General features: G+C 43.4%; 1 protein-coding gene across 2 annotated transcripts in view; it reads left to right on the top strand.

The window, feature by feature from the left end:
• Znf318 (zinc finger protein 318) overlaps nucleotides 1-26,188 on the top strand; it is a 37,693-nt gene that overhangs the window by 7,700 nt on the left and 3,805 nt on the right. The window contains exons 3-10 of one of the 2 annotated variants that reach the window (XM_028887141.2): nucleotides 5,592-6,234; nucleotides 7,498-8,955; nucleotides 11,285-11,384; nucleotides 13,745-14,049; nucleotides 18,601-18,801; nucleotides 19,263-19,362; nucleotides 19,839-19,957; nucleotides 20,241-24,389. In XM_028887141.2, coding sequence (XP_028742974.1) covers nucleotides 5,592-6,234; nucleotides 7,498-8,955; nucleotides 11,285-11,384; nucleotides 13,745-14,049; nucleotides 18,601-18,801; nucleotides 19,263-19,362; nucleotides 19,839-19,957; nucleotides 20,241-23,393 — 6,079 coding nt within the window. In that variant the 3' untranslated portion in view covers nucleotides 23,394-24,389. Of the gene's footprint in view, nucleotides 1-5,591; nucleotides 6,235-7,497; nucleotides 8,956-11,284; nucleotides 11,385-13,744; nucleotides 14,050-18,600; nucleotides 18,802-19,262; nucleotides 19,363-19,838; nucleotides 19,958-20,240; nucleotides 24,390-26,188 lie in introns of those variants that run through there. The other variant, XM_028887142.2, reaches the window with a different exon arrangement.

The raw sequence follows: 26,188 nt of genomic DNA, 5'->3' as shown, positions 1-26,188 counted from the left end.
TATGCAGGATATCTGATATGCAACCCCTGTGGAAGGGTCGTTCAATGCCCCCCCCATGGGTCATGACCCATAGGTTGAGAACCACTGCTATAGACAGATACATTGTTGGTTCTTGCTCTTTGGGGACCCACCACCCAGCTCCCAAATAAATCACACATGTAAGTTTATTCTTAACTATGAATGTAGCTGGAGAATTTCTCTCCCAGTCCTGCCAACACCCCTCCCCCAACCCCCCAACCCCCACCCCTGGAGTCCCGCAGCCCACTTATAAAATAATCACTCAGAAGCTTATATTACTTATAAACTGTATGGTCATGGCAGGTTTCTCGCTATCTACTTCTTATATCTTAAATTAACCCATTTCCATTAATCTATACATTACCACATGGCTTGTGGCTTACTGGTATCTTAACATCTGCTTCTCATGGTGGCGTCTGGCGGCGTCTCCTGACTCAGCCTTCCTGTTCCCAGAATCCTCCTCTCTCTCTGTCCTGACTATACTTCCTGCCTGGCTACTGGCCAATCAGCACTTTATTTATTAACCAGTCAGAGCAACACATTCAACAGCATAGAGAACATCCCACAGCAAATGAATGCCTGGCCTTAGCTTAGATTGTTTCTAGCCAAGTTTTCTTAACTTAAATGATCCCATCTCCCTTTTTCCTCTGGGTCTTTCCCATTCTCTTCCTTCTGTAAATCTTACTCTTACTCCATGGCTGGCTGTGGAGCTGGGTGACTGGCTCCTGCAGTCCTCCTCCCTCTCTGGCTCCTTCTTTTTCCTTCCATGTCTCTCCTATATCTTCTCTCTGCCTGCCAGCCCCACCGGTCCTTTCTCCTCTCTCGCCATTGGCCATTCAACTCTATTAGACCATCAGGTGTTTCGTACAGGCAAAGTATCACAGCCTCACAGTAACACAGGGCCAGCTGGAGAGATGGCGTGGTGACTAAGAATGGAATGTACACTGATCTTTTAGAGTATCTAAGTTTGGTTTCCAGCTCCCAACTGCCTCTCAGCTCCAGAGCATCCAACACCCTCTTCTAGAAACCCCGGGCTGGGCCTTCTTCTTCCAGAAGCCCCGGGCTGGGCCTTCTTCTTCTAGAAGCCCCGGGCTGGCCTCTTTCTTCTTCTTCTTCTTCTTCTTCTTCTTCTTCTTCTTCTTCTTCTTCTTCTTCTTCTTCTTCTTCTTCTTCTTCTTCCTCCTTCTTCTTCCTTCTTCTTCCTTCTTCTTCCTTCTTCTTCCTTCTTCTTCCTTCCTTCTTCTTCCTTCTTCTTCCTTCTTCTTCCTTCTTCTTCCTTCTTCTTCCTTCTTCTTCCTTCTTCTTCCTTCTTCTTCCTTCTTCTTCCTTCTTCTTCCTTCTTCTTCCTTCTTCTTCCTTCTTCTTCCTTCTTCTCTTCTTCTTCCTTCTTCTTCCTTCTTTCTTCTTCTTCTTCTTCCTTCTTCTTCCTTCTTCTTCCTTCTTCTTCCTTCTTCTTCCTTCTTCTTCCTTCTTCTTCCTTCTTCTTCCTTCTTCTTCTTCCTTCTTCTTCTTCTTCTTCCTTCTTCTTCTTTCTTCTTCTTCTTCTTCTTTCTTCTTCTTCTTTCTTCTTCTTCTTCTTCTTCTTCTTCTTCTTCTTTTCTTCTTCTTCTTCTTCTTCTTCTTTCTTCTTCTTTTCTTCTTCTTCTTTCTTCTTCTTTCTTCTTCTTCTTCTTCTTCTTCTTCTTTTCTTCTTCTTCTTCTTCTTCTTCCTCCTCCTCCTCCTCCTCCTCCTCCTCCTCCTCCTCCTCCTCCTTCTTCTTCTTCTTTCTTCTTCTTCTTCTTCCAGAAACCCCGGGCTGGGCCTCTTCTTCTAGAAGCCCCGGGCTGGCCTCTTCTTCGCTGCTGATGGTTGCGAGTCCCAAATGCAAAACTTGAGCCATCCCTCCTGTGCCATGCATCTCTTCTGTGTCAGAATGAGATTTTTTTGATTAAAAAAAGGTATTAATAGGGGCTGGAGAGATGGCTCAGCTGTTAAAAGCACTGGCTGCTCCTCTAGAGGTTCTGAGTTCAATTCCCAGCATCCACATGGTGGCTCCCAACCATCTGTAAGGCATATATGCAGACAGAATACTGTATACATAATAAATAAATCTTTTTAAAAAAGGGTATTAATAATTACTTTCCTCTGGATGGTAATTCATTCTGGATTTTTTTTAAAAAAAAAGACTGGGTACCATTTTAAAGTTGGGTCAACTCATTCTAGCCCAGTCTGGTCTCAGACTCACAGTGATTATCCTACCTCAGCCTCCTAAGTTCTAAGATTACTTTTTTTAGATGAATTAGATTTCTAACACTCTAGAGGATCTCCTGGTATAGCGGATGTCTGGCCAGCAAGATGGCTCAGGAGGTAGAAGCAGCGGATGTCTGGCCAGCAAGATGGCTCAGGAGGTAGAAGCAGCGGATGTCTGGCCAGCAAGATGGCTCAGGAGGTAGAAGCACTGACCACTGAGCCTGGAGACCTGCGTTTGATCCCTAGGACACATATAACAGAAGAAGAGAACCAACTCCTCTTGTTCTCCCCTGACCTCCACACATGTGCCACGGAACACATGTGCCTACATACATAGAGACATGTACACACACAATTTGTTTTGGTTTTTCAAGACAGGGTTTCTCTTTATCTTTGGAGCCTGTCCTGGAATTCGCTCTGTAGACCAGGCTGGTTTGAAACTCACAGAGACCCACCTGGCTCTGTCTCCCGAGTGCTGGAATTAAAGGTGTACGCCACGACCATCAGACTTAGGGTTGTTTCTTAATCTGTTTTGTTTTCCTTAGCTGTATAGGGGATAGATCCTGGGCTTCCACATCTAACAGGCAACTGCTTATTCCTGAGCATATATATGTATCTCCAGCCCACAGAGATTCTACAAGGCACTTAGGAGCTGCCTAAGGAAAGATGCTGGGAGAGCCGTCAGGGAGGTTCTAGACTTTCCACCTCATGAAAGTGGTACCTCCCAGTCCAACCTCACGTCCACATACCCAAGTCTGACATATTTCTATTGGGGGAAAAGTTTGATTATAAGGATAACTAAAACCCCAAAAACTATTTGATCACGCTCTTTCCTGCCTTGTCTTGGATCCACAAGCAGTCTCCTACCATAGGACCCAGCAATAAGTGATGTTTTGGCTCACTGTGTATCTTTATTTTTCAGAAATACAAAGATTTCAGATTTTCATAACATAAATGTAAAAATTCAGGATGAGAGCCGGGCGGTGGTGGCGCACGCCTTTAATCCCAGCACTTGGGAGGCAGAGCCTGGCGGATCTTTGTGAGTTCGAGGCCAGCCTGGTCTACAGAGCAAGATCCAGGAAAGGCGCAAACCTAGTCTCGAAAAAACAAAAAACAAACAAACAAAAAAATTCAGGATGAGACGATTTTCCTTTTAGCTCAGAGGCAGATAATAAATCTAGCCATTTTGGGGTACTATGGTCACAGAGCTTCTATGATCCAAAAGACCAGGGTTTTGATTTAAATCACAAATGGAAATAAAGATCCTCTAGGATTTCTTAAAATTGCATTAAAAATTTTTTTTGTGCCGGACAGTGGAGGCTCACGTCTTTAGTCCCAGCACTCGGGAGGCAGAGCCAGGCGGGTCTCTGTGAGTTCGAGGCCAGCCTGGGCTACAGAGCGAATTCCAGGACAGGCTGGAATTCCACCACCGCCCGGCTCTCATCCTGAATTTTTACATTTATGTTATGAAAATCTGAAATCTTTATATTTCTGAAAAATAAAGATACACAGTGAGCCAAAACATCACTTATTGCTGGGTCCTATGGTAGGAGACTGCTTGTGGATCCAAGACAAGGCAGGAAAGAGCGTGATCAAATAGTTTTTGGGGTCTTAGTTATCCTTATAATCAAACTTTTCCCCCAATAGAAATATGTCAGACTTGGGTATGTGGACGTGAGGTTGGACTGGGAGGTACCACTTTCATGAGGTGGAAAGTCTAGAACCTCCCTGACGGCTCTCCCAGCATCTTTCCTTAGGCAGCTCCTAAGTGCCTTGTAGAATCTCTGTGGGCTGGAGATACATATATATGCTCAGGAATAAGCAGTTGCCTGTTAGATGTGGAAGCCCAGGATCTATCCCCTATACAGCTAAGGAAAACAAAACAGATTAAGAAACAACCCTAAGTCTGATGGTCGTGGCGTACACCTTTAATTCCAGCACTTGGGAGGCAGAGCTAGGCGGATCTCTGTGAGTTTCAAACCAGCCTGGTCTACAAAGAGAGATCCAGGACAGGCTCCAAAGCTACACAGAGAAACCCTGTCTCAAAAAACCCAAAATTTAAAAAAAGAGAGAGAGAAAGAGAAAAACAACCCATGGGACAAAGCTTGGAAGCCATTGCTCTTGAATGATGTTTCTCAAACTTTAAAATACATTCAAATCACCTGTAAATCTCATTAAAATTGAAACTCTGGCCCAGTAGGTGTGGGATGGAGCCTAAAAATTTGTGTTTCTTTTTTGTTTGTTTTTCTGTTTTGTTTTTGAGATAGGGACCTATAGCCAATCTGTCCTCAAAGTTTCTGTAGCCCAGGTTAACTTTGAACTCAGTATTCTCACTGATATTACAGATATGGACCATCATGTCTGCTTAGAATCATTATTTTTTAATAAATTCTCAGTTAATGCTAGGGATGCTGATCCTGATAAAGAGCTTAAATTTAGTTAGTCACGTTTTTGTTGTTATTGTTTTGTTTTTAAGATTTATTTATTTTTATATGTGTGGGTGTTTTTCCTGCGTGTATGTCCGTGTACTATGTGTATGAATGATGCCTGAGTAAGAGGCCTGAAGAGGGCATTGGATTCCCTGGAATTGGGAGTAACAGTTAGTTGTGAAACCATCATGTGGGTGCTGGGAATCAAACCCAAGTACTCTAGAGGAGCATGCAGTGCTTTTAACGAGTGAATCATCTTTCCAGCCCATTATGTCTTTTGTTTGTCTAAGAAAGTGTTTGAGTATGTAGCCCTGGAATTCTGTGTGAGTATGCACATGTGAATGCAAGTGCCCTTATAATCCAGAAGAGAGTGTCTAATCCCCTGAAATGGGAGTAAGCCATTGAACATGGGTATGGGAACTGAACTTGGTTCTTTTTTTTTTTTTTTTTTTTTTTTTTTTTTTTTTTCCAGAGCTGAGGACTGAACCTAGGGCCTTGTGCTTGCTAGGCAAGCGCTTTACCACTGAGCTAAATCCCGAACCCCTGATCTTGGTTCTTGTAGAAGATAGTATGCAGTCTTAACTGCTGAATCATTTCTCTAGCTTCTTTGTGATGCTTGTATCTCCTGAGCTCCAGTGTGATACTCTGTATCCTCAGACTAATTAAAACAATAATTAGCCTAAGAGTTCTGTAGCTGTATTAGTAAATAGCACCTCTTGATGAGACACCAGAGCAGCTGGTGACCCTGGGAAAGGGAGAAGGAATGTTCTGTGTGTAATCTCTCTTTGAATTTCAATCATTTGCTTTTGCTTTAAGCATTCTTTTGTTCCCTTCCTCAATAATACTATCTTAGCATTGTCTGGCCTTTCTCTCTCCAAGGCCAGTATATTCAGTGATGCTTGTCTCTTTTTCAGGGATGATCTGGCTGATGATTCTGTCTTCACTCGAAGCTCCCAGTGCTCTCGGGGCCTTGAAAGATACATTTCTCGGGAGGAGGGGCCGCTTAGTCCCTTATTGGGACAACTCGATGAGGACTACCGAGCAAGAGAAACGTTTTTGCACAGATCTGAGTATAGTCCCCATATCAGTTGCCATGAAGAACTGTTGAGGGGAGCAGAACAGAGTAGAGACAAACTCAGAAGCTCCTCCTACTGTAGACGATCTGAGGAGAGAAGCCGGGAGACCAAAAGACCCCGTTACGATGACACAGAGAAGGTGCATGGCCTAGGAGGGGACCACGCAAGTTTTACATTTGGGACTCGCAGCTATCGACAGCGAAGAAGAAGCCCCAGCCCTCGGTTTCTCGACCCCGAGTTTCGAGAACTGGACCTTGCCAGGCGAAAGCGAGAGGAAGAAGAACAAAATAGGAGCTTGAGTCAGGAGCTTGTGGGAGTTGATGATGATGATGCAACTAGCTGTTCCATCCCTGGGTTGTCAGATGTCCTAGCAACATCAGAGCCAGGATATTCTTTGCATCAGCCTGAAGAAGTGCCTGTGATGCCCAAGAAGTCCATTCTGAAGAAGCGAATTGAAGTGGACCTGAAGCCTTCCTTTCAGGTCTCTGTTGTATTTCTCTTGATAGTTCCTCTGATACCCTGAGTCCTGATACTGTCCTGGGACCGTATTCCTTAATCGTGTCTGTGTAACACGTGCTGTGCTGCTGACATCCTTACGCCTAACAGTGAGCTACTCCCAGCGTTCTCCAGATTAAGCTGTAGGCTCATAATGCATCAACAAGGGCTTCTGTTACTACATTACTTCCTAAATAGATTGAGGAGAATGTCTGCCTTGATTTTTTCCCCCATAAATTGAATAGCCCTATAGGAATCTCTGAATGTGGATTCTTGGAAATTAAGCTTAAGGGCAAAAGGAGAAGATAATCTTGATTTCTTTATCTTTTTAGAAGAAGACAATGCATGAGTTGTAGGACATTAGACTAGAGATCAAGTGGTTCTGATTTAGGAACCATCAACTTCCTGTGTAAATTTTAGATGAGTCACAACAGTCCTGGCCTTGACATTGCTTTTTCTTCCTATGAAAAGATGGTCAGGCAAGACTACTAGTGTGACTAGAGGCTTCTGAGCAAGTACTGAAATGTTTAGAAAAGCAAGAGCACGTTAATCAGTTAGAGTTCCAGAGTACCCTGTCTCCAGAGTGGTCCTACTTGTGTTTTTCTTTGGTCATCAGCAGATATGAAGATAAGGTGGGTGAGGTGGTATGCACCTATAATACCAGCAGCTGAGAGACCAGTGCAGGAGGATTCCAAGTTCAAGTCTGTTAGGGCACATTGAAAGTTAAGGCCAGCCTGGGTTACAAAGTTAGACCCCCAACATGGCTGGGAGCAAGCCTGATGACTTAAGTTTGATTCCCAGATCCTAACTCCTATAAAATCCACACATATAGCGCTTATGTGTGCCCATATAGTCACACACTTCCCTTCTCTCCATCCCTCCCCCCCCCTCTTTCACACACACACACATACACACAGTGTGTTCATGTGTGTCCATATATTCATATACCTCCTACACCACCAACAACAATAAGAAGCACAGTTCTTAAAAGAAAATAAAAAAGGGAAACAAGCTAGGGAAAATGTCTAAAATCCTTTTGAATTCAAATTCCTTGATGAATAGAACACATGGGTCACGACCACTCAGTCTGTGGCAGAGACAGTTGGAGAGATGGGGACTTAGTTTTGAACTTGGCTGAGATGACTTCTTTTTATATACTTAGATCTCTCCTATTGGAGAAACATCTTAGTTCCTAGTGTTCTGTGATTCTTCCCAGGTGCTAAATCAGTGTGCTTGCTTGTGTTTGCAGCTGGAGAGCTTTTCCAGCAGACCCAGCTCTGGTCGGGATCACCCTCTCTATTCGGAACACTCACCTCCTCCACTAGGTGGTGCCATTCCTGCTTTTGCTCCAGAGATTGAAAATAAGGGAACTACAGTGGAGGCTGACCTGAAGGAACCTCAGAGTAACCTGTACCAGTGGGGTCCCCTCCGTGACATCCCTAAAGACAGCAATCCTCTCAGTGACAAGTTGGACAGTTTTCTGTGCTATAAGGAAAAATTGAACTTGAAGGCTGAGGGACTTGAGCGACATACAGACTTCTTACTGCCCCATGAGAGAGCTAGCCAGGATGGCAGTGGCTTTTCCCGAATTCTGAGCATGTTGGCTGATCCTACCAGTACACAGGAAAAAAGAAGACGGAGTTTCCCTGATATTGAGGATGAGGAGAAATTTCTCTATGGGGATGAAGAGGAGGATATAAAAGCAGAATCTCCACCTAAGTCCCTTGGGGACTCTGAGAGTAAAAGTTCGAGACAGAAAGCAAGCTCTCTGACCTCAACCCCAGCCATAAAGCTAGAATCACTAGAAGAGAGCAATCCAGAATATGCCAAGATTCATGACTTGCTTAAGACCATAGGGCTGGATATTGGAGTAGCAGAAATTAGTAAATTGGCTGCACGTACCCAGGAGCGACTTCATGGCAAGAGGCCATCGTCACGCTCCTTAGCTGACCGGCGTTCATCTGCTGACCGACACTTTTCAGCTGACCGCTGTTCCTCAGTTGACCACAGTTTCTCGACTGATCGGCGCTCATCAGATTCTCAAAGACTGGAGAACAGGGAGGCACATCCCAGCAATACTCAGTCCCCAGAAGTATCTCATCCACACCCAGCTTCCCCGGTAGATCCTTACCTGCTCACAAAAAATAGCCCTCCATTCTTAAAGTCTGACCATCCAATGGGTCATGTTTCAGGACCAGATGTAGTTGGCGGTGGGTTTCAGTCACCTGTTCCTGTTAGGTGCATGTTGCCATCGGCTCCATCTACTCCAGTTAGACTTCCACACCCTGCCCCTTTAACCCAGTTCCATATACCAAGGCCACCGCCCCAGTTTGCTCCACCTCGGTTACCTCCAAACTACCAGGGATCTGTCATTCCCTCTCCTTCCTTTGATGCCTATAGGCACTACATGGCATACACAGCCCCAAGGTGGCCCATGTATCCTGCCTCTCAACCATCAAGCCTCCCTGTATCAGAACCACACAGGCTAATACCAACAATCATCAAACAAACTACAAACAAACAAGCTAGTCGCCCCAATCTCCTTGTGATCCCCACTGTGACTCCTGAAAAGTCCAAGCAAGAGGTGTCAGTGCTAGGCTCGGTTTCTGTTAAGCAAGTTCCTGTTCAGGCGTCCATTCCATCACTCATAAGATATAATCCAGAGAAGACCTCTGACGAGAAGAACCGTGCTTCCCAGAAGCAGAAGGTGAATATTAGCTTTGGGCATCTCACGCCTGAGTTTTCTGTTTCTATTTAACAAAAACAGTTTGTACCTGTTTTTTAGAGGAGGTTTTTTGGAGGTTTACATCATTACCAAGTAATGTATGTAATAGCCCCTTTGAGCTGCTAATGTTTTGTCCTTAAAGTTTTTAAGTGTATTTCTCTGTCATGTATAGTCTGAAGATACAGAGGGTAGAAGCTGGGGACCTTGAAGCATCATATATCTCGTCTTTTTCCACGTAAAGAAATGTAATCTTTGGAAGACAAAAACATTTTAATTTTGTATGGTATTCAAATACTTTGAACTTTAGCCTTAAGTCTCATTGACAGTCTTAAGATTTGAAAAAGAAAAAACTTAAGCTTCAAGAAAGTGTTTGGAGACTGAGCACTTTCCCTTTAAGAGCTTCACACTAAGTCAGGGCTGATAATACATGGTTCGTCTCATTTGCCTATTAAAGACAAGCCATATTCGCTTTTTTTTTTTTTTTTTTCCTGTTAGCTGGTAGTAACTGGTTAAGAGATAATAAAAATCAGGACAGCTATATTTTGTTTGTGTGTTTGTTTTGGGACCATGGTCTTGCTATGTAGCCCTGGCTGGCCTAGAACTCACTCTGTAGACCAGACTGGCCTAAAACTCAAAGGATCCACCTGCCTCTGCCTCCTGAGTGCAGGATTAAATGAATGTGCTACCATGCCCAATCTGTATCTGTATTTTAACTTTGACTTTGTGACCTGGGTGAGGTTTGTTTGTTTATTTGTTTGGTTTGGTTTGTTGTTGTTGTTTATTTTTTGTTTTTCTGAGACGGTTTCTCTGTGTAACCCTGGCTGTCCTGGAACTCGCTTTGTAGACCAGGCTGGCCTTGAACTCACAGAGATCCACCTGAGTGCTGGGATTAAAGGCATGTGCTGCCACCATCTGGTGAGTTGTTTTTCTTTTTCTTTTTTTTTTTTTTAATTTTTATTCTTTTTATTTTTTAATTTAAGAATTTATTTAGTTTATGTGAATGAATGTTTTGTCTGCATGTGTGTCTATGCGCTATATATACGTGCCTGGTGTTTTAGAGACCAGAAGAGGGCTTCAGATCTCCTGAGACTGCAGAGTTACAGGGAGTTGTGAGCCACGGTGTAGGTGCAGGAAATATATAGGACCCAGATTTTCTAAAAGAGCAGCAATGTTCTTAACCACTGAGCTACCTCTCCAGCTCTAAGATTTATTTTGAATTATATATATATATATATATATATATATATATATATATATATATATATATATAAAACCTGTATATGGACTTGTGCACATGTGAGTGCAGGTACCCAAGGAGTCCATAAGAGGATGTGGGATGCCCTGGAACTAAGAGTTACAGGCAGTTGTGAGCTATCTGATATGGGTATTGGGAACTGAACTCAGATCCTCTACAAGATCAATACTGCTCTTAGCTGCTGAGCATTTCTAACCCTGAGATACTGAATCCTATATGACCTTACTTTTCCTAATGTAAAATAGAGAAAATGTAAAGCTTAAATAACATGAAATGTGTAATACAGCTAGTCTTAACCACATTTCATTCCTTCATGTTACCCCTGGATTCAGAGAGAAACTCTTGTCTTGAAAAAAAAAAGTATTCTGGAGCCAAATGTAAGTGTCTGTGGCCCAGGAACACAAATACCATGTTTCACTATGGCTATAGTTACGTGAGGTTTTTGTTATTGTTGTTTTTCTCTTTGATTTGCTTGTTGTTGCTTTGTTTGTTGTTGTTGTTTTGAAACAGGGTCTCTAGTCCTGGCTGTCCTGGAACTCACTCTGTAGACCAGGCTGTCCTTGTACTCTTCAGAGATCCACCTGCCTCTGTCCCCTGAGTGCTGGGACTAAAGATGTGCGCTACCACCGCCCTGCTAAGTTATGTGAGATTTTTGTCAGTTAGAGAACAAAATGAGTTATGAAAATATTTACAGACTCCATTGGTAGGAGGCACAGCAAAGGAGGGAAAGTGCTGTGCGTTCATGTGGGGGTCAGTGCTGTTGTTAGCTTTTGAGTTGATAGAAGCTGCGGTCTGCTAAGAAGACGACGTGTGATTTTGGGAATCACAAGGATGTGAGATCAGACGGTCCACAGGCGTGGGCTATGGATGATTTTAAAGGGAGTGAAAATAGCTCAAAATAGTTTGGCTCTGGTCTTCAACATTTTAGCTCCCCATAATCTTGAAGTTCAGTCATATCACCATATAGAATCTTTTATCACAGGTGCAGCTCTCCTCACACACACCCTCCTGACCTCTTTTGGGAACTTCAGATGATAACCATTTTGTACTCTCTAGGTTATTGAAGAACGGGAAAAATTGAAGACTGACCAGGAAGCCAGGCAGAAGAAACTGTTTTCTCTCAGGACTGAGCTGGAGCGGCTTCATAAACAACAAGGTATCAGCCAACTCCTTTGTCTGCCTGCCTTGTTGTGTAGATAGTAACTGAGTAGGAACCCAGTGTGGAGGTGCTGGTGCTCAGATGGGGCCAGCGAGAACAGTGGGGCAGGAACCTGGAGAAAAGTGGTAGTGGCCATGCAAAGAATCCTCAGATAGTCCTCATTTCTCCAGTTGTTAACAGTTCTGCTCTCGTTCTCTCTCTCTCTTCCTACCCCCTCTCTCTTCCTCTTTTTGTATTTGAGTGTCAATTTGTGTTGTTTTTATTTTTCAAGACAGAGTTTCTCTGTGTAGCTGTGGCTGTCCTGGAACTCACTCTGTAACCCAGGCTGGCCTCGAACTCAGATCCACCTGCCTCTGCCTCCCAAGTGCTGGGGTTAAAGGCGTGCGCCACCATGCTTGGCACTGAGTGTGTAATTTTCCCTGAACTCTTTCAGAGTGAATTGTGGATGTGATACCTTTGAGAACCTTCAGGAAGAATTTCCTAACAAGAATTCAAGTGCACAAGTGCAGAGTACACTAATGAGCATTAGGAGAATTAGGGTAGGATGATGGCTTAGGGGTAAAGGATTGGCCGTGCCAGCACGAGGCCCTGCATTAGACTCTCAGAACCCACAGACAGTTAGCTACAGTAGCATGCATCTACAATCCCAGCATTTCTATGGCAAGATGGGAGGTAAACAGAGACTCCCCAGAAGCCTGGTGTCTGCAGCAGCAGATGAAATCCTGTCTGGCGAGATGGAAGGTGAGGACAGATACCCAAGGTTGCCCTTTGACCTCCAGTAGGATGTGTATGCCTGTATTCATACATGTGAACATGTGCACACAGAGAGTCACACACACACACACACACACACACACACACACACATGCAAAAGATTTTTAAAATTAGGAAATGAATTGTAATATCTAGTCTACCAATCTCACATGTTTTACCAGTTGTTTTATAATTGTCCTTTATAGAAAAAGAAATAGATTATCACATTCAGTTGTCAGTCTTTTAATCTTTTGCTTTTTAGTAATAGTTCCTGAGCCAATCCAGTCATAATTTGATATTTTAGAAAAAAGGTCATGTCTTCATTTTAGTTTATCTGATTTTTTTTATAATTAAGTTTAGCTTATAGGTTTTGGCAAGACTGTGATGATGTCAAGTTCACATTGCGAATGTCTTTCGGAGAATCTTTGAGACGATAGTAAAAATCACTCTTGACGCTTCTTCCCACCAGTTTTAATTAATGTTTCTGAGAAACATTTTTTGTTTTGATGTTTTGCTAAATCATGTTTTGATTTGTTTTGCTAAAACATGTTTTGATGGTTGCTAGATAATGATTTTTCTAATTTTATTATTCCTTCTATGTAGTGTGGTTTCTGTTTTCAGGAGGAACTTCTAACCCTACTCCAATCTGTTTAGTCGTTGTATGAGTGTATGTTGTATATTCATTAGTGATAGTAGGTTATCATCTGTCATTGTCATTATTTATTTCATGCTCAAATTTTTCCAAGTTTAGCTAGGGGGGGCCACTTTGAGTTGATTATAGTTTCCTTTTGGTATCTTCTCATCACTTTAAGAGCTTTCTTTTTAGCCCAAAATGTTCTGTGATGTTCTATTTTTTTATTCTATTTCCCTCTCCTCCTCTTATTTTTGTTTTGTTTTTGTTTTTGTTTTGTTTTGTTTGTATTTTTTGTAGCCCACACTAGCCTCACACTCACTGTGTGGCTCAGGAAGACCTTGAACTCCTGATCCTCCTGTCTCTACCTTCAAAGTGGTGGGATTCCAGATATGCACTGTTGTGCCTTCCATTTCTTCATTTGTGCTTTTAAAAATTCATGTGCATGAGGGAAAAAAAAAACAATGCTTCTAAATACTGCAACTAGATAATAGTATGAAAGAGAAGAGAACAGAAAAAGATAATTGTTTCTGTCTGAATTTGTAATGTTTAAAATGAAGAACTTAGTTATTTTGTCCTGTAAGGATTGACCCATGAAGACCTGCAGTTTGGAGCAAGAGATAACATTAGGCATAAACCAGCTTAGAAATTGGCAAAGTGTTCTTAAATCAGATAGAGTCACATAATCTTTTCAGGAGACACATACATACAAACCTGCATATATCACTTGGAGAGTTGATGGAGCTCCTGAAGTCCTGTCTGTAGAGCCTTCGCTCATTATCCATTAACAAAAGAGAATATCATCACTTGTCCTTCAACCCCATATGGAAACAGAATCTTACTTGCTTTGTTTTTTGGTGGAAAATGATTTTGTAGTCATAAAGCTCTGTAGGCTGCTACTTACAAATTTAAAAAATGAATTCTCTTAGTTTATCTCCCTTGGATTTCTTTTGGTAAACTTTTGACCCTGCAGGGGAGATGTTGCGCAAGAAACGAAGGGAGAAGGATGGTCACAAAGACCCACTTCTGATGGAGGTGAGTCGACTTCAGGATAGCATTGTGAAGGACATTGCAGAGCTACATAAAGAGTCAGAAGAAGCAGAAAAGAAGCAATCTGAACTGGACAAAGTGGCACAGATCTTGGGAATTGACATCTTTGATAAACCCCTGAAATCTTCAAATGACAGTAAAGAGTCTACAGAGAAGCCTGAAAAAGGAGAAAAATCTAAGAGCCCAGAGAAAGAGTTGTCACCCTTAAACTCTTCTTCTACCAACAAGGTAATGATGCTACTTTTCTGTTGTTGTTTTTCCGCCTAGGGACTGCTACAGAGGCTTACAAATATGTTTTGTTTGTTTTGTTTTTGAGACAGGCTTTCTCTGTAGTTTTGGTGCCTGTCCTGGAACATGCTCTGTAGACCAGGCTGGCCTCGAACTCACAGGGATCTACCTGGCTCTGCCTCCCGAGTGCTGGGATTAAAAGTGTGTGCCACCACCACCTGGCACAAATATGTTTTTGAAACAAGGTCTTCCTATGTGGCCTTGGCTGGCCTGAAGCTCACTATGTAGACCATGCTAGCCCTGAACTGACAGACATCCCCTTTAACTCTAGAGTGCTGGGATTAAAGACATGTACCACCACACTAAGTGCTACCACATTTTCAATCCTCTGGTCACACAAAGCTTGTGATTGTTATACTCCCTTACCTGCTTCTTGGCCTCATCATGTTGCTCTTCTTTCTTGTTCACTATAATTCATCTAACCAAGATTCTTATTTCCTAAGTGCCTTTTTCCAGCCTAGTGATGAATTCATATAAATAAAAGTATTTGTTATTGATAGCTCTTGGGGACTTATATTTTAAAAGAGAATTCTAGCTGGGTAGCTTGTTCAGCAGGTAGAAGCACTTAACTATACAAGCTGGATAACTTGAGTAATTCTCAGAACCTGTAAAAAGTGGGATTCAATGTCATTTTATCTATAAATCCAGCACTTCTAAGATGAGATGGCCAGTAGAAACAGAAGAATGAGCCAGAAGCTCAAGGGTTACTGACTTAGGGTTTCTGTTGCTGTGAAGAGACACCATTGACCAACGCTTATAAAGGAAAACATTTAATTGAGGTGGCGGCTTACAGGTTCAGAGATTTAGTCCATTATCATCATGGTGGGAAACATGGCGGCACACAGGCAGACATGGTGCTGGAGAAGTAACTGAGAGTTCTACATCCAATCGACAGGCAGCTGGAAGTGAATGTCACTAGATCTAACTTGAGCTTCTGAGACCTCAAAGTCCACCCCTCAGTGACACACCTCCTCCAACAAGACGACACCTACTCCAACAAGACCACACCTCCTAATAGTGCCACTCCCTGTGGTCCTGTGGGGGACACTTTTAGTCAAACCACCACATTCTACTCCCTAGCCCTCATAGACTTGTAGCCATATCATAATGCAAAATGTATTTAGTCCAACTTCAAAGGTCCCCATAGTCTATAACAGTCTCAAACTTGTTTAAAAATTCTGAGATTCATGCAGTCTCTTAATTGTAACCCCTGTAAAATCAAAATGAAAAAGCAGATCACATACTTTCAACATATAATGGCACAGGATATACATTACCATTCCAGAAGGGAGCATAGTAAAGAAATACTGGGCCAAAGCAAGACCAAAAGCCAGCTGGGCAAACTCTACAGCTCCATGTATGATGTCAAAGCTCTCTTCAGATTTCCAACACCTTTTAGTTTTTGTTGACTGCAACACACGTCTCTCTCTTGGGCTGGTTCCACTCCCTGTTAGCAGTTCTCCTCGGCAGGTATCCCACAGCTCTGGCATCTCTAATATCTTGGGGTCTCTAAGGCAATCCAGGTTTCACCTTCACAGTTTCACACAATGGCTTCTTTAGGCCTCCATGCAAGGACACCCCTGATATATGCCTGGCCTCAGCAGTTTTCCTTAGCCCCTTTTCTTCTATCCTTGACTCTAAAGCCAGAACCATGTGGCCAAAGCTTCCAGGTTCTGCTGTTTGCTGGGACTGGAACAAGATCCACTTGTTCAATTACATCTTGACCAGCTTTCTATTTTTGATGGTTTCCTTTACTGGCTGTCCTGGAACTTGCTCTGTAGACCAGGCTGGCCTCAAACTCAGGTCCACCTGCCTCTGCCTCTGCCTCTGGAGTGCTAGGATTAAAAGTGTGCTCCCACCATATCCAGCCCTAAACTTTTTTTAAATTCCTTTTTACAAGTTGGAAGCTTAGCTGGATGGGATCTTGCCTTGAAGTCACTGCTTCCTTTATTCAATGTAACATCAGGCTTTTCTTTAATCTGTTTTTATCTCCTTGAACACAAGATTTAGTTCCGTTCCACTTCCTGGTGCCCCTTTCTCCTCAAACTGTACATTTTGTATTTTTCTTCACTCAGCTTGCTTCGTTTCATTATAGATCTTCATAAGAGTGACTAGTAACCACATGACAGAGTCAATACTAGGCTGTTTTGAAATTTCCTCTGCCATTAATCCAAAACTCGTTAATTTAGCCTCAAGCAGACTTTTCAGACAAGGGCAAAAAGCAGCTACATTCTTGACCATAAAATCTTAAGAACAATCTTTAGGCCACATGTTAATATTCTCCTCTGATTATTTGTTCTCTGAAACCTCTTGAGCCAGGCCCCCACAGTTCAAATCAACCTCAGTACCACTGTCTTCCACACTCCTCTTAGTATGGCCCATTAACCCTCGCTTAGAGCATTACACTGCTTTCCTAACCCAAAGTCCACATTTCTCCAAGCAAAAGTGTGGTCTGGCCTATCATAGCAATACCCCAGTCCCTAGTACCAACTTCATTCTTAGGGTTTTATTGCTGTGAAGAAATACCATGACCACAGCAACTCTTATAAAGGAAAATATTTAGTTGAGGCTGGCTTACAATTTCGGAGGTTTAGTCCATTATAGTCATTGCGGGAAGCTTGGTGGCACACAGGCAGACATGGTGCTGAAGAGGTAGCTGAGAGTCCTACAGATCAGAATGGCAGGCAGCAGGAACCAAATGTCACACTAGACCTGGCTTGAGCTTCTGAGACCTCAAAGAAGTGATACACTTCTTCCAACAAGACCACACCTCTTAATAGTGCCACTCCCTATGGGCCTGTAGGGGCCAATTTTATTCAAATCACCACAGCCATCTAGCTTAGAATATACATCATAGCCGCAGAAACAAAAGGTTTCTTTCCTCAGGGCTGGAAAGATGACTGAGAGGTTAAGAGCACTGGCTACTCCTCCGGAGGAACCAGGTTCAGTTCCCAACAATCACATGATGGCTCACAACCATCTATAGTGAGATCTGATGCCCATTCTGGCATGCAGGAATACATGCAGGCAGAACACTGTATACATAATAAAAATAATAAATTTTTCTTATATCTTTCCTCAATAAAGTAGAGGGCAAGAACTGATTTCACATTTTGTTCTCTGATCTCCAAACACATGCCTTGGCATACATGAACTTACATGTACACACACACACACACACACACACACACACACACACTCACACTCACACTCTGAATAGAGTTGTTAAAGTTAACTTGTGTTGGTGACTTTTAGGCAGTTTAGGAATATTTGATGTGATCCCTTTAGGTCAGTCCGTGGACATTACTGTCTGCTTTATGTGTGTGCAGCATTGGCTTTCCATATGTACCAGGACACCTAAGAACAGTGATTTGACCTGTGACTTATTTTCTTCATATTATTAACCTGCTAGCTGCCTTTCACATTTCCTTATCTCTTTCTAGTTATTTTGATTTTAAGTTAGCATATTTGTTTCTACAGGTAATACATTGAACATCTACTAAAGGGCATAGTGAGATGATTCCTTCCCACTGTTATTCTCTAGTTCCCATCAACAGCAGCAGTCAGATCATTCTACAGTCTTGGCTAGTCTCTCTCTCTAGTGTGTGTGTGTGTGTGTGTGTGTGTGTGTGTGTGTGTGTGTGTGTGTATACACATGCATATGGATGGACATACATACATAATTACATTTTATTTAGGTGTATGTGTGATAGCACATGTGAGGAGGTAAGAAGACAACTGTCAGGAGTTACTTCTCTCCTTCCACTTTGTTTTTGAGGCAGGGTCTCTCTTGATGTCTCTGCTGAGCTTCAAATTACAGGCTGTCTGGCCCATGAGCTTCCAGACATCTCTCCTGTTTCTTCTTTCCATCTCTCCCTAGGAGGGCTAGAATTACAAATGTATGACACCAAATCTAGTGGTCTATATGAGTTCTGGAAATCAAACTCAACTTTTACCTGCTGAGCCGTCTCACTTATCCCATATGATCTTGATATTCTTCTAGAGAAACTTTAGGATATATAAGTATATGTGGTTTGTTTTTTAAAGATTCTATATGTGTATGAATAATATGCCTGCATGTATGCATGTGTACCTCATGCATGCAGTGCCCTCAGAGGCCAGCAGAGGGTGTCCGAGCCCCTGGAACTGGAGTTTCAGGCAGTTAGTTGTGAACCATTATGTGGGTACTTGGAACTGATTCCTGGTCCTCTACAAGAGCATCCAGTGCCCTTAAAAGCTATCTCTCCAGCCCCAGTAGTTTTGTTCTTGATATGAAAGAACTGTAGAGTCTAAATCATTTTCTTGAGCTTTGAATGCATTTTCTATTAAGATTCTCCCCATCTTACATAGCTTTTTATTTTAGACATTAGACATATGGTCATTCATAATTCCTATGGTCATATTTCCTATAATTATAACCACCTGTTTTAAGAGTAGATAAATCTATTAGTTTGCCTTGAATTATTTATAAGTGTAAGTTTTTCTCTCTAGGAATCAAAAGTAAATGAAAAGTCCTATATTAAGAGCCCTAATTCTACTGAAAGCCTCCAGCCGGCCTCTAAGCAGTCTGAGCAGCCTGTTGCTGGTTATGAGTATTATGATGCTGGCAATCACTGGTGCAAAGACTGCAACACCATATGTGGGACCATGTTTGACTTCTTCACACATATGCACAATAAGAAGCACACACAGGTAGGTGTCCTGACCATTGTTGTTTCTGCTATCACCCTCATTCCTCTCCAACTGCTGTGCATCCATCTGCATTACAAAGCTGGAAAATGAAACATTCTCAAATGGACAGGAGCCCCAATCTGAAGAGCCAAGAGATAAGAACAAAGGAGATACTCTCCCCAGGGCTCAGTTCAGGGGACCTACTATAACTAAACACCGTCCAAGTGTAAGTGAGGCTTCTGTCTCTTTTGATTCCTTGAGTACCTGAATTTTTATTTGTCTGTTTCTAGTACTTGAGCTAACACGTTTTTACCTTTTCCACAGGTGATTCCGTTTAAACAGTTGGCAGAGTTGGTGGGTGGGGGCGGGTAGCTAAGGACTACTGGTCCCCTGGTCTGATATTTAGGGGAAGAAAAAGAGAGAAAAATGGGTCATTGAGATTGTAGTGCTGTTGTGTGAGCGCCTCTGCCTCTTGCAAATAGACACTGGATCCCTACAACAGACCTTGGGCTTCAAAGACCCAGAGTGAGACTAAGCAAGATACTGGAAAGCGAACTGACAAGATAACTGTTCCTGCAAAAGGTAGGTTTCCTTCCTCCCTGTCCTTTCATCTAAAATCTGTAAGATTTTGAAGTGGTTTTTATTAAGAAGTTTGAGAGGTCAGATGTCTTTGAAATTTTGCTTTATAAGTAGTCGGTGTGCTTACTGCATCTGTTTAGAGATGATTCCTGAGGACTTGGTACCCACGTGAGAGCCCCTCATGCAAATGAGGGAGTTAACTATTTGAGAACATGGTTCTTAAAGCTCCTCTAAGATGCTTGGTGCATGTTAGAGTTTAAGGAGTGGAACTGGCTAGGGGTGTACCCAAGAGGTAGAAAGACTAGCTGTGGAGTTCAGGCCGTAGGCTGGAAAGAGTGTGCCCTTAGGAGTCATCTACATGCCACTTCTAACTCCAGAGTGGGTACAGTCATCTTACTGCAAAAGAGTGATGGCATTTGCCTTTGGTTGCTGTCATTCTTAATGGAAAAGGCTTGCTTCCTCTTTTCTATTTCTTTCAGGTTCTGAGTTTCTGATTCCCATCACTGGATTTTACTGCCAACTTTGTGAGGAATTTTTGGGGGATCCAATTTCTGGAGAACAACATGTGAAGGGTCACCAGCACAATGAGAAATACAAGGTTGGTCTGTGTAGTCCTTGTGGGGCTCCCCACTTTTCTGTTTAATTCCTTTGACTTTGTCAGATATTAGCGTTAGAAAGCAGCTGACATTTCACATCCCATCTAACCACTAGGAAGTTCTTGGTCCTGGTGAGAGATGCTAAGTTAATCAGATTATCTGTAGTTCTTGAAAAGATTTTCCAATGATTTATTCTTAAACGAGTTGGAGTAGTGGCAAGGGCCAAGACTTTCTCTCTTATAGTAACTTGATAGTTGATTGAGCCTTCATCTTCTCTCTTTCCAGAACTATGTGGAAGAAAACCCATTGTATGAAGAACGAAGAAATCTAGACCGCCAGGCTGGCTTGGCCGTGGTCCTAGAGACAGAGCGACGTCGGCAGAGTGAGCTGAAGCGCAAACTTAGTGAGAAACCAAAGGAGGAGAAGGTAGAGAAAAAGGCAAAGGTTGTCAGAGAACCAAAGGAAGAGGAGGACAAGGCCTCCACAGACTTAGAGGACCAGCTGTCCGAGGGTGGGAACTCCCCTGAAAAGGGTGAAGTTAGAAGGAACGCTAGCCTCAAACTCCCAGGAAGAGAAGAGGTAAAGAAGGAGTCATCAGTAGCATCTTCTTTTGGAAAGTTCAGTTGGAAGAAGCCAGAGAAAGAAGAGGAAAAAAGTTCACCAGTGGCCCCAAGTGCCCCTAAGGAAGACACTATGGAAAACAGTAAGGACAAAGACGATGGAAAAGCTGAGACCGGAAAGGCAAAACCCATCAAAATCAAGCTTTCTGGGAAAACTGTTGTTGCGCATACCAGCCCCTGGACACCTGTTGTTACAAATTCAACACAGACTAAGATCCGACCCAACCTGCCTATCCCATCCACGGTACTCCGCAAATCGGGGTCAGCCACAGTGAGCAAGCCTGCCCCTCTTAACACCTTTCTGTCCATCAAGTCCTCTGGGACGTCTGCCAGACCTCTGCCGGTGGTTAAAGAGTCTTCATCTGATCTACTCTTGCCTCCAGATATCATCTCCAAAGCTTTTGGAGGGGAAGAGGTGATTCTAAAAGGATCTCCAGAGGAAAAAGTGGAACTGGCTGAAAAGAATGAGCCATCCCAAGTACCTGAGCAAATGTTGGCTCTGCCACCACCACCTCCACCACCACCACCTCCACCTCCACCTCCACCACCGATGGTTATACCTCCTCCGTCTGCCCCATCTCCTGCTCAAGCAAATGTCTTAGCTCCAGTGAAATCCGATTCAGTTATATCTCAGACTCTCAGTGGTGCCTTCCAAGGTCCTAAGATTTTGAACCCAGCTTTGCCTGTAGCCTTCACGGCCTCAGAACAGCCCGTCGCTATTCCTTCTGATGAGACAGCTCCTGGGGTGAGTGAGAGTGACCGCGACCAGACCCTGATCTCTATGTTAGTGCGGCCTCCGCCACCCCTCTCAAGTGTATTCAGTGAGCAGGCTAAAAAATTAGAAAAGCGGAACTTGTGCTTAGCCACAGCCAATGCTAAGGACCTGTATGGGATATTCTACAGCAGTGGTGGGAAGGGAGCCCATGAGACTAAGCTGAGTAGTAGTCCATTGGCCAACGGGGAAAGTAGCAGCCTCGCCAGAACTGAAAGTTCAGATCTCTCTTCCACTTCTACTTTGCACAGTAGTGAATCCCCAGAGGACCTGCCTCAAGATAGTGGTTTGGTCACTGCTCCTGTAATTAGCCAACTGGAAGATCCCATTTCAAAAGGTCTGGTGTCTGTAGAGAAATGGTCAGTTGTAGAGCATATAGATCCCCAAAGTAGAGACAGCAGCTACAGCTTCCTACAGCCTCTGACAAGGTTGTACCAAAATAGGCCTTATGAAATGGTTACCCCAAAGACAGAGACTTCAGCCATGTGGACTTCGGCTTCCTTCCAGAGTAACACTGATGAGGATAGCCCTCCAGAGGGGAAAATCAAATTTGACCTGGGAGAGCCAGGGACATCTGGTACAGACTCAGCTTCTCATCTGTCAGATACGCACTGTCATACCAAGGGGTCTCAGAAGTTGGTAGAAACTAACTTTGTAGATAGCCAAAACAAGAACCAAGAGTTGAACCAGTCTGAGGACTGTAGAGAAAGAGAAGTGAAGAGAAATATTGAACTAAAAGGAAAGGGAGCAGTTGAAGAAGGAGCAGGAGCCAACATTGGACTCCACAGCATAGAAGACTCCAGTTTGAACCATGGCAACAGAAACACATGGGAAGGAGAAATAGGACAACCCAAATTATCAACAACTGACCAAGAGGTAGAGTGGTCTAGGAGACTGATGACAGGCCATGAGAACCCAAATCAAGTGGGAATTGAATCGAGTCAGTCTCTCTCTTCCAAAAGGGCAAAGATAGAGTCATTTCCATCGTTGCTCCAGAGTCCAAAAAGTGTACCTGAGTTACTTCTGCTGTCTCCACCTAGATCAGATATGTGTTTAAAGAAACCGGAGGCTTGGGAGAGCCCAGAGAAACTAGGAAGGAGCCCAGAGAAGCTAGAGGTGGAAGCTGTGGAGCTACAAGACCCCTGTCCCGAACTAACAGTGACAATAGAAAGCAAAGCCCTGGAAAACTTGGACGCTCCACACTTAAAGGTAGAGGGGCTTGCTGCCCTGAGGAATCTGGGGGATGTGTGTGCTGATTTCTGCAATGCTCAGGTAGAACGAGCACATAGATCACCAACTGCCCCGTCCCAGAAAATGTGTGAAGAAAATTCTGTACTATCTGTAGTGTGTAATCCTTCTGGCCCCACTGACTTTGAACCAATACCATCTTTTTCTGGGTTTCCGCTAGAATCTCCCAAAACTTTGGTGCTTAATTTTGAAACAGAGGGTGAACATAGTTCTTCTAATCCCAGAAATGGAAGAATTACCTCCAACTGTCTAGAACCAGGACACCCTGTAGAAAACATTGACCATGACTTAGGAGGTGAGAGAACACACCAGGCTCTTGACTTATTGGCTGGAGGAATGCTGTCTGAGGAAGTAAAAGAAACTTCACAATTACCGAAAGATTTACTCAGAATGGAATCCACAACAGTCAGTCCTTCAGGCCTTGGACCATCTCCTTGCCTTCCAGACCTTGTTGATTTTGTCACACGGACGACTGGAGTTCCAAAAGAGAAACTGTGCTCTCCGCTCTCCGAGCCAGATGACTTTCTTACGTGTAATTCCTTGGAGATGGGCTCACCACCGCTTGGAGTTCTGAATGTACCTGGTTCAGAGGCAGTTCCTCAAGTAAGTGCAGACATTGGCAGTGCTGTGAACTTGGTGAGAACTCCACCCTCGGCCTCCCCTTCGAGGGATCAGGTAGTCAGAGGCAATCTAGACCCTCAGGAAATGCCTGAACAAGAAGCTGCAGTTGATGTCATCCCAGACCACACAAGAGCAAGTGTTCAGGACTACAACAGCCAGGACTACCTGAATGGATGAGTCATACTGGGTTGTAGAAATTGGACCCCAGCTGATCCAGGACTAGTTGGCAATCTGGAACCTTCACAGTAAATGTTCATGGGAGCTAAGAAAATTGCCTGTTTTCCCCACTCCTTTCCCTTTCAAATATTAGACAAATCGGTCTTAACTTCTCTACATATCTGTTAAAAATATTTTCTGTTAATTTTTTAAAATTTTGGCCAAAATCTTTTCTCTTTGTCATTAAAATCCGATGTCTCTCTGGCTCACCTCAAAGTGTGCTTTGATTCGGGCTGTGAGGAGTGTGAGGGGAGGGAGACAGCTGACTTCATTTACTGTGGTGTATTCCTACCCACTTTTCTGGGCAGTTGATGGCGCTCTGGGAGAAACCAGAAAAGCTAGCTGAAATGGAAAACTTGTGAAGAAAGACTTGTTCCTCCCTTAGGTTTCCACTCACTCGGAAGAGACTGCCTTACCTTGTTAGAAATGCAACGTGAGCAGCTCTTGGGCTTGCTGTTTAACTCTCTTACTGGCGTATTAGCTCCAGCCTTCCTTACCTTGTTGCCTTTGCTTCATGGTCCTGGTCACTTACAGACTTGTTTGGAAATGGCCTTGGTAAACGAAAGAAAGCTGACAGGCTCAGGTTTGGAAGACAACAAATCGGTAAGGCGTATTCGTGGCTCAGTACCAGAGTGTTTGTGTTTCTGAGGTCACTTTTAGTTTTGAAATGGCCTTTGCTCATATATTGTGGTCCAGTAACATTTTATGTTAAATAATCAGCCATTTCTGTTGTGAACTCTAGCAGATCTGCAACTGGGATTGGAAGAATTCTTGTGTTCCACAAGTACAGATGTAACCCCTCTACCTCTCCCTTACCCAGGTTATTACCGCCATAGTGTGATGTCTGGGGTTGTACATTTTGTTTAATAAAAGATTAAAGAATTTATGAAGTTGGCTTGGACAAGTTTAACTGTTTTTAATGTGTTAATTTTTTGGAATAAATGTCCTCATCTCATACTTCTTTCTGGATGTTTGTCTTGACACCGTACACATTTGAGCTTCACAAGAAACTTGACTGGTGAACTGCTGCTGCCCTGCTGTCTACCCAGCCTGCAGCTGTCCTTCTCTCAAGCCACTTCCTGCTTGTCAGAGAGTAGGTTGTGGAGTCTACCCTGTGCTGCCTTGTGTGAAGAAAAGACAGTACTAGTCTAGTACTGGGATCTCCTGTTGGGAAGCTCTTTCTATAAGTGCCCTTGTGTTGGCTCTCCCTGGGTGCTTCTGGAAATGGAGCTCCAGCAGGACATTCAGGTGCTTGAGCAGGATGCACTTGGGAATCGGGGCCCAGACCTCGGGCTTTGTACGCTCTGTTCCAGTTTCCTTCTGCCATTCCTTGGCCAGCAGTTTGTAACCTGGCTTAACGGAGACTTGAGCAGAATCAGCCTTACCAATCTCTTTCTTTAGGATTCCTTCCCTGTTTTCTTATACAGAATCCCTAGATTGCGTTTGGTTTTTCCAGAGCCTAAGTTAATTCCAACTTACCAGTCATGGCCTCTGTTGTGAAAAGGCATGGGTGTGAGAGACCTAGATCCTTGAATGTCTCAGCCATTTGCCATGATTTTGGATAAGTTGCTTTACATAATCAGAGTTGGCATGTTGTATTTGTTCCTTTAAAGGTGAGGATTATTACCTCATCTCAGAATCAAATATTTACCTGAGTAACCTTTGATCTACTTTTTCAAAGTAAAATGTTGGTGTATGTGTTTGTGTGGTGTGTGAGAAGGCATGCACATGGATGTCAGAAGGCAACTTTGTAGAGCTGGTTCCAGGGATTGAACTTAGGTCATCAGGCTTATGTGGAAAGCACTTGACACACAGGTCCTCCAGGTCTTTTTAAATGCAAGTTTGAGTTGAATGTACTCTTGGCCTAGAAACCGTAGAGTAACTTCAGAAAGTGCTCTGTGGGAAAACTGAAACTCCGGTGGGTTTTAGAAGAGATCCGTTTCTTCAGAAGGCGTTTCCTTTCCTACTGGAGGAGGTCGTCTACAGAAGTTTGGGGAAAGATAAGTTAAAGTGCCAGTTTGCACTCACTCTCAGGCCTCAGTTCCACTTCTCTTTGGGAAGAGGAATTAATCCTACTATTCAGAGTAAGAATCTTTCCCTCTAGTTTAGTAGGCCTAGAGAGGCTGGGAAGGGAAGAGGCACTAGGTAAGGGCAGACTGGTTTCGGTTGCTGGAGCTGCCTTAAACTGCATTTAAGAAAGGAATGCCATTCTTCAGATCTGCCCTAAACCAGCGCAGGGAACCAACCGCCTTTAGGACACTAGTTTGCAGGATGTGCTGCTGGCTCTACCCTTTGGTTAATGACGTCTAGCTTTGGAGCCCATCCAGAAAGCCATGTGAAAGGAAGAAAGTGCAGAAGTCTAGCCCAGGAGCTGGCACTTAGACGTTTTCCTGTTTGTTACCGCAGTACTAAACGTTTGACCTTGGAGATTAGGAGTGGGCTCAGATCTTGTACATGAGCTGTGCTGTGATAGAATTATGGTTAAGTCAGGAACAATTTTTTTAATTTATTTTTAGTTTATGTACATTGGTATTTTGCCTGAATGTATGTCTGTGAGGACATCAGAAGCCCTGAAACTGGAATTACAGACAGGTGTAAACTGCCACGTGGGTGCTGGCGATTGAAGCCGAGTCCTCTGGAAGAGCAGCCAGTGTCTTAACTGCTGGGTCATTTCTCCAGCTCGTCAGGGACAATTCGTCCTGGATGACTTAAGCAGTGAGAATTTAGCAGTAATGTTTAAATGTGGACAAATGCCT

This window comes from Peromyscus leucopus, chromosome 16_21, assembly GCF_004664715.2.
Source record: "Peromyscus leucopus breed LL Stock chromosome 16_21, UCI_PerLeu_2.1, whole genome shotgun sequence".
In the NCBI taxonomy this organism is placed as follows: domain Eukaryota; kingdom Metazoa; phylum Chordata; class Mammalia; order Rodentia; family Cricetidae; genus Peromyscus; species Peromyscus leucopus.
This window is presented reverse-complemented; position numbering and strand designations above follow the sequence as displayed.